Source organism: Gadus morhua, chromosome 4 (assembly GCF_902167405.1).
Source record: "Gadus morhua chromosome 4, gadMor3.0, whole genome shotgun sequence".
NCBI lineage: Eukaryota > Metazoa > Chordata > Actinopteri > Gadiformes > Gadidae > Gadus > Gadus morhua.
This window is the reverse complement of record NC_044051.1, coordinates 25,079,919-25,088,057: the sequence shown is the minus strand read 5'-3', so window position 1 is coordinate 25,088,057 and position 8,139 is coordinate 25,079,919. Positions and strand designations below refer to the sequence as shown.

General features: G+C 43.1%; 1 protein-coding gene across 1 annotated transcript; it reads right to left on the bottom strand.

Annotated features, from left to right (window-relative positions):
- Window positions 1-897: 897 nt before the first annotated feature.
- On the bottom strand, window positions 898-5,932 carry LOC115542908 (uncharacterized). Its single transcript, XM_030355399.1, has 12 exons — window positions 5,570-5,932; window positions 5,041-5,182; window positions 4,655-4,877; window positions 4,429-4,555; window positions 3,830-4,128; window positions 3,583-3,673; window positions 3,244-3,360; window positions 3,086-3,161; window positions 2,759-3,010; window positions 2,297-2,468; window positions 2,012-2,160; window positions 898-1,911 (listed from the first exon to the last, which is right to left on the bottom strand). Exons 1-12 carry the CDS (start codon window positions 5,918-5,920, stop codon window positions 1,724-1,726), a joined length of 2,187 nt encoding a protein of 728 aa, XP_030211259.1. The 5' UTR covers window positions 5,921-5,932; the 3' UTR covers window positions 898-1,723.
- Window positions 5,933-8,139: the final 2,207 nt, after the last annotated feature.

Sequence of the window (8,139 nt, the reverse complement as noted above, 5' to 3'; positions counted from 1 at the left end):
CATTATGGCGGACGGGGATGAGGAAGAGGTAGCAAGACCCACTGTCAACATTTATGATGGCCCACAGCCATATAATTTCGAACCGGTTAGGCGTATGAGGGGAAATGAGGAAATCCCGAGAGCCGATGGCCGTCAAAGACAAATAAATGCATGGTCAGAGGAGAATGAGTGGAGAGTTGGTGAAGTGTCCTGGTGAGTTGCTACCATTTAGAAACGCAGCAAGGAGCGCTGGAGCTAGTAGTCTATGAACAGCAGTGCATACAATAACTTATTTTCTTTTACTGTCAGTGAATAGCATCGAATGAAAGTCAACGTTTTCTTTATATCTAGTGACAGTGATTATGTCATTGGCTCAGATAAGTACCCTAAACTTAGTCAGAAGATCCAGAAATAGAAGGCATATTATGCCTTCTATTTATTCTAAATATGGGCTAGCTTGACAGTCCCACCTGTGAACCCCTAGTGTTTATTCTAAGCTTTTACCTTTCTCCGGTGAAAATGTTGTTTGCAAACGTAGCCGACGCGAGTAGGCTGGTTATGTCTTCAGTGTGATTATTTTTGATAGTGCTAACTCGTTTTCCTCGTGATTGATTGTCATTGAAACTGTCAGGGTACCGCTTACCGGGAGAGAGCAGTAAGCGTGTCTGTGTCGCTGTGTTTGGCAGGTGTCTGTGTGGGCGGTGTCGTCCCATGGAAACTGTGGTGGAGAGCTTGTGTTGTAGGGAGGTGAGCGCGTTTTGGTCGCTGGTCGAGGAGCTCACCCCGAGGCCAGCAGATGTAACGTGCCTAACGCAGCATCCTGGATTTGAGGCATGCTGCCTGAATCCGTTTGTGCTAAAAATAGCATACACACACTTCAGGCAGGATCATGGTCTCCTTCAAGCCAGCACGCACGAGTATGTTCATGGTTTATGTTTACTTTACAAATCTTTTTACACTGAGTCATTTGAACCAACAGTTATAGGTGACAGGAGATGTGTTGCATACACAATAAACATGCATGAGAAACAGGCTTAAAATGACGTTTCCAACCTACTTACAGTTTTTGAACTTAAGAATCTTTCCTACTTATCCCTAGGCAATACCGGTACACTGCGTACAGGCAAGCTATACGCTGGGCTTATGGCGTTTTAGGGAGGAGTATAAGGAAGCCTCTACCCTCTTGTGTGGTTTCAACCATCAGACAGCAATTCCAGAATGGTGACCAGACCTATCAGGGCTTTCAATGGCCTTGTTTGGATGAAAATGAATAAAAATAATAGTTATGCTTATTCTGTTGTGATCATTCAATTGCCCTTAAAATGTTATAAAGTACACAGAACACATGCATTTTGGATAAAAAAAAGTTGATTGGCATTGCTTGTAATGGTTACTGAACAAAGACACAGGTTGGAATTAAATCTATATAAAAAAATGGTTAGTGTTTAATTCTAATTCTAATTAATTCTGCAATAGTGTAGTCATACCCGAGGGTCAGTTGATGGTTCTCTTTCTCTCACACACACACACACACACACACTATTTCATGCAGTGATACATGCAGTGATACATGCAAAAGCACATCAAGCAGACACACAGTGAGCCCAGACAACACCGCACACAGAGGTTGACAAGGCACAGGTAAAATGATTACCAAATTATTTTGAATTACATACAAAGAAATTTCATGCAAATAACAACTAAATAATTGGACTTGTCCGTGGAAAAAAATAATAATGTGAAATTAGGTTTTCTTGAACCGTGACTGCCGGGCTAGGTAGAGGCTGATGGCCTCCTCCTTAGGAATCTGTTCGAAGGATTTGGCGATGGGGGCGGGTGCATCGGAGGACAGATTGGCGCCAACCTCTCGAAGAACCGCGGGTGAATTGGCGTAGCTCTCCCGAAGGGCCTTCATTAATGATGTTGCATAACCTGCAGACATAATAATAATAACATTACTTTATAAAGATCATTGTCACTGATCACTCGTGCACCATCTCAAAATATGATAGAACTGCCTGACACTGCTTACCGTATGAGGCTGCCTCTTTGATGGGACGCACCACATGGGCACCTTTTCTGAAGCGCGGATACCGCACGCAGTACTTCTCTGTCCCGTCACTTCTCCGTGCTGTCTCGCGATTGGCATTGTGATTATAATGCAGCGCCGCTAAGAGAAGCCTACAAAATAACACATTTGAGAAAACCTTTGAAACTTGGTGTATGACAAAATACTACAATAGGCACGTTAATAGGTACTATTATTACTATAAAAGGCATAATAATTGGCAGTGTTATTCCATTGGATAGCACTGACCTGCTATACATCCCAAGGTATGAAAACCCTGTGTGCTTGGGCGCGAAGTGCAAGATGAGGGAGTGGTAAGCCTCAAGGGAGAAGGTCTGGTGCTGTGGAGACAGCTGACGAAAATCTTTCAGCAAGGCAGCCCTCATCATTATGTTCTCCAACTTGACTGCTGCCAATGAGCCTGAAAAGACCAAGACAGGTAGGCAGGGAGGCAGACAGACACACAGACGGAAAACGTACAAATAGACAGGAAGACGGACAGACAGAATTCCTTTTTGAAATGGAAACACATGAAATTGTCCTGCATATGAATTATAGCAAACATAAACAGTAAACAGAATGTTATGAGATTGCCAGGGAATGAAAAAATAATTTCATCACAAAGGTCACATGTCAAAGCATCCAGACAATTACTCAAAGACAGCAACTAAAACAAAACTATGTATAGCGTGCTTAATACCAGTACTGTACCTGGGTCCAGCCACTCTTTGTTGCGCTGATCTTCGTCTAGAGGGCCATGGGCACAACTGGAGAAGGCAGGGGTGTCATGGTCATGGATGTCCTGGATGTGGTTCACTAAACTTCTCCATTTGGCCTCCATGACCGCTGGGTTGCCATCTGGGGTTGAGGCTGCAGTCCAATAGAGGTGATTCACTATAGCTGGCCTCCACAACTGTAGTTGGTCACACTCTTTGGATGCTGCATCCAATGCCTTCCCCAGACCTGTTTTAGAACAAATGGTATTAATTGATATGCACTAACAAAAACTGCTTCAAGGTTCCAACAATGGATACATACTTTTGGCAATGTGCCACACGTCAAAATAATGCTGTGTCCCTTCAGGGATCAGCTCCTCTCTCACACATTTGGCAACCTAAGGAGAAAAAAACCACAAACATCCAGCTTCAGTGCAATTCAGATATTTACTTTCTATACTGCATTTTTATTGTAAATACCTGGCGATGTCGGTCCGTGATCAGCGTTGCCAAATGCAGGTCGTTTCCCCTCAGCAGGCCAACACTGCGCTTGAGGCCTTCAAGCTCACACCATGAGCTGTTGGGGACCTCTGAGCTCTGCAACATGACATAACAGTGTAAGTGTAGAATGCTGGTGGTGTTGAAGGAGGCGTTAATGAACCGAAGCGTTGCTGGACCAGGCATTATGATACACTACTCTAGTTAGGCAATACACAATAAAGCTCTATGCATGGTTGTAGTGGAAAGATGTTATATTAAGATACAATCCTTTTACCAAATTGCAGAGTTCATTTCTTTGTCTAATAACATCAGTTTTACCTGAACAAGCTGAACATCCACCACCTTCTTCACTCTGTCCTCTATCAGAGAGTATGACCCATACTTTGCGCAGTGCCCAGGAGAATCTGACCTGGAATTAATTACAATTTATGTTTCAAGTTTTTAAAACCATGGTCTGTAAAGACAATCCACCATGTCAACTGCAAATGCCAACTAAAGCCACCCTACATGATAACAAATAACAAAATCAAAACGTGGAACTGGTCTAGCTCTCACACTGGTTTACCTGCAGTCACCAGCAAGAACTAGCCCGCCATCCATTGCCCGTAGGTCACTAAAATTCTTGGCTTGATCATTCTGCCAGGCCTGAACGATTACAGGGATGGTGTAGCGGCGCTGATGGCGAAAGAAACTGCTGGCACTGATGCACTGCAGGCCAAACAGGGTCAACATTCTTAGTGTCTGTGTGGCCAAACATCCAGTAAAATGAATGGCCCCACTTAACAGGAGGTTGCAGGTTGGCATGTTCCTGTGGAGCATTGGCTGGTTTTGCCAGAAACGGTGGTAGCCACATGATGCACAGACCTAGATATGTAAGAAAATAAAATAAAACATTGTACCGTAATCAACAGTATATCAGGATTCAATATAGAGTAAGTACTGTACATTACTGGTCAAAGGTTTCATATTTTCAATGAAACACACATGACCAATACAGTATAACACTCAAATATGATGGCATCACAAACCAGCAGACTTAAGCCAGCCTGGTACATACATTGTAAATTAACTGGCAAGACAGTCAGAGCTATCAGATTGTAATTAGATATTCAGATTTTCTAATCAGATGGCCACGTAAACAAAACTGCATAAACAAAACTGTACCTGCTTGATCTTAACAAAAGTTCCTTCCTGCTGCACAATGCTACCATCCGACCTCTCACAACAGGCCGGACAGATGGCAAAAAGGCCCATCAGCTCCTCTTGGCAAACAATGAATTTGTCAATGCAACTACAACAACAAAAAATGAGGGGGAGGGGGGCGGTGTCATTCAAACTAACAAAGCATTGAGCATTCAATATGGTCTATGTTGGTTTTAGATTATCTCACTTGTGGTGGGGGTCACACGTGTAAGGTGGCTCCTCATCAAACAATTCCTCCTCATCCATCGGCTCTTCGGGCACCCACGACAAGTCACTGATGACAGTGGCATTATCATCATCGTCGTCGTCAACTGTCTGTTCAGGACTAGCGAGGGGAGTGGAGGTTTGTGGGCTGATTGAAGTCTGTGTGCCCACGCTAACCATCTTGGGCTTCAGGTTAACCTGCACAGCTGTGGCAGAGGCAGTAAACATACCCAAACATATGACAATCATGGCAAATCGGCGGCTATGTTTTGGTGTAGGCTATGTATTCATTTCATCAATGTGTATGGAAATGTCCTACTTGCAATGTTTTAGACATAATATCTACCCCTTAAAATACCAAAGATTTACCGTGAGACCATCGGGGGGGCTTCAAAAAACATTGTGTCCCAGCGTCAGAAGTGGAGGAGGGCAAGGGCTGATCCCCAGTATCGACACTCTCCACAGTGTCTACACTGGCCACGGTCTCCTGCTGTGAGGCGTCTGTCAACATCTTGCGAAAACAAATATAAAAAAGTATATTAGTATAAAGTATAGTATATATATAAGTATATAAAAGGTCACGGTCAAATACAGTATATGTGAAAGAGAACCGTAGCAGTCTAGCACTAACACAAAACGCAAACACACTGTTGTGAAAGCCGCTTGATGTTGACGATCACTGATCCAAACACTAGCCATGAAGCTTTCATGACGATATGGACATTTACTTCAGGGCAATTTTGTTTTGGCTCATATTCGTGAATCACGAAATATGCTCTTATAATGTCAGACTGATCATGCTTGTAGATGAGGCTGTGTCAAAGGGAACACGGTATGCAAAATACACAGAGCTAGCTAACGCGCAGCTTGTAATTAGCAGCTATAGCATGATGCTTACCGTGGCAATCTCTCGCTTGCGGCAGACGGTGTCTCTCGACCTCGGGACAGGGCAGGCAGAGTGGTTTGCATGCACAGACGGCACGGCGGTAGGAATTAACTTCGCCGTCCTCTTACTCTTTAAACCAAGTGAGACCATCTTGGCATCCCCTGAGTGGTAATCCTCCTCCTTGAAATGCGCGCTGCATATTCTGGAGTACGCGGTAACAGAGCTAGCTGAAAAATCTGCCCGCCTAAACTTGACAAATTGCACCCAGCTTCGGAGAATCCCTTTGTCCTTGGGGAAGCAATGGACCCTATGTCCACTTTTGCTGGAGTTGTTGCACCCGCCACAAATACAGTAGAAAACCATGTTATCTACTTATATATCCTCTCTCTCTCTCTCTCTCTCTCTCTCATGCTATGCTATCCCTCACTATCTATCGATGTTATGCTATTCTATCCATCTATCTATCTATCTATCTATCTATCTATCGATGTTATTCTATCTATCTATCTATCTATCTATATATCTATATATCTAGGCTATCTCTATTTATGTATTTACTAATATAATCTGACACTGTCACTCTCTCTCACTAGCGGCTTCGGCTGTCGTCCAAAAGCGGAGTACCTTACGTGACGTCGTGCAATGCATTGTGGGAGAAATAAGAATCATCGCTAACCTGTGGCTTATAACCACTAATATATCACCTACTTTTCCTAATATTTATATTTTGTGATACCCTACAACATCAAATACAATGGATAATTGTTTAAATGTTTATTACCAACTAGAAAATTGCCAGAAAAGAAGAAAATAGAAACCTGCACCATGCCCTTTAAAATGTCAAATTGCCAAAGAATAGCAGCTAAATGTCCGTTATATCAGAGACATATATTGCGCTCGAGACATCGTTTGATTTGATTATCAAAGTTCATGACAGGTTCTAGAAGGACATTGATAAAATTTTAATAACGATTTCTTGTTTACAAAATTGTTCGTTTGCTGTACTACAAGTAATGGAATTTTTATACCAATAATACTATGAATGTCATCCATTATATTCGTTTTAGTCCCATTTCCCAAGAAATAACGTTGTCACGGTCACGCGCTGCGTCCCTGACTAGCAGCTGAACCCCGCGAAACCGTCGCGGGGAAATCCAAATCATTAAAATTATCAATTTACTACGGGAAATCGACCCGTGGACATGTCGGCCCATCTACATATTGTACCATAATACTAAATAAAACCAAATATTAATGACCCCCTTCACCCAAGCCTCAAGAAAGGGCAAGAAAAAAATCGAATATATGAAGTAACGCGCTCACACTAACTAGACTTCTTTATATAACTTAACTGCGTGCTGAATCCAACGTATCGTAATATTATTTCCTGAAAGAAAGGACAGCACTGTTGCATTCAAAACTTTTAAACGCCAACAACGGACGTTTCCCTTTTTCAGCGTGTAATGGCTGTGAAGAAGCCATTACACGCTGAAGGGCGCGCGGCCAGAAACGTCCGTTGTTGACGATTCAAAGTTTCGAAAGCAACCGAGTGCTGTCCTTGCTTTCATGAAACCATAATACTACAACTCCATTTCAAAATTACGCTTAATTGGGAAACAATTCTGCTGCTTACCTTGCTATGCCACATGTAAATCCCTTGGCTGTCGCGTGCAGCCTGCTGGCAACGACGACTAATGTGCACACTGCACAGAAGTGCGCCCCCTCATTACAAATGCATTGAACCGGTACTGAAATCACACGCAGCCTCTATTTTTTTAACCAATCTGATCACAGTTGATTTAGTACGCCAGTGCTGTTTCCCAATGTCAAGGAAGCATGCTCAACGGCCGCTGTCACACTAAATTTGTACCGGCTGCCAAATTTGTACCGGGCGCGTCATCCATACGTAATCCACTCCAAATCTGCCTGGCAACAGATGATCGCTTCGTCCGTTGCCATCGCGTCGAATGACGTGAACATTCGCGAACCTTCTATCTAGCGATCCGTTATCTGTATTGTGCTATTTCGTCCTTGGCCTGCTTTAAACACTCAGTTTACTTGCTAAATTTGATTAAACAATTAAATACAATACAAATATAAAGTAAAAACAAGTGTTATCTGTAATGATATCAACATCAGTTATTAGACCGTCACACGGAGCATGCGCAGTTGGATTGGCGCGCTGCATGTTGATGTCTGTTCCAAGATATATCGTGTGTTTATTAAGGAACCCAACAAAACATTACATTATCTAGCGATCCGTTAACTGTATTATGTTATTTCGTCTTTGGCAACATGAGCGCGAATGTTTTTTGAAACCTGCCCGGCAACGGACGACGCGATCATCTGCTGACAGGCAGGTTTGGAATGGATTACGTATGGATGACGCGCCCGGTACAAATTTGGCAGCCGGTACAAATTTAGTGTGACACCGCCCGTTTAAGGACGCTACGTCATAGAACGCCGACAAGCACTGTTCCAATGTTGAGGACACTCGAAAGCCGCGCCATTTTTTCGTCCTTTGTTTTTGAGAATTCCGAGATTTTTTAAGGATGCATCGCTGCATCCTAGACGAGCCAAAA

Bases quoted from the DNA above. Each gene is read 5' to 3' on its own strand.
- LOC115542908 (XM_030355399.1), bottom strand. From the start codon at position 5,920: ATGGTTTTCTACTGTATTTGTGGCGGGTGCAACAACTCCAGCAAAAGT. The intron at 3,361-3,582 runs GTAAAACTGATG...GTCATGTTGCAG, and splicing joins TGGATGTTCAGCTTGTTCAG to AGCTCAGAGGTCCCCAACAG. The intron at 3,011-3,085 runs GTATGTATCCAT...GTTCTAAAACAG, and splicing joins CGTGTGGCACATTGCCAAAA to GTCTGGGGAAGGCATTGGAT.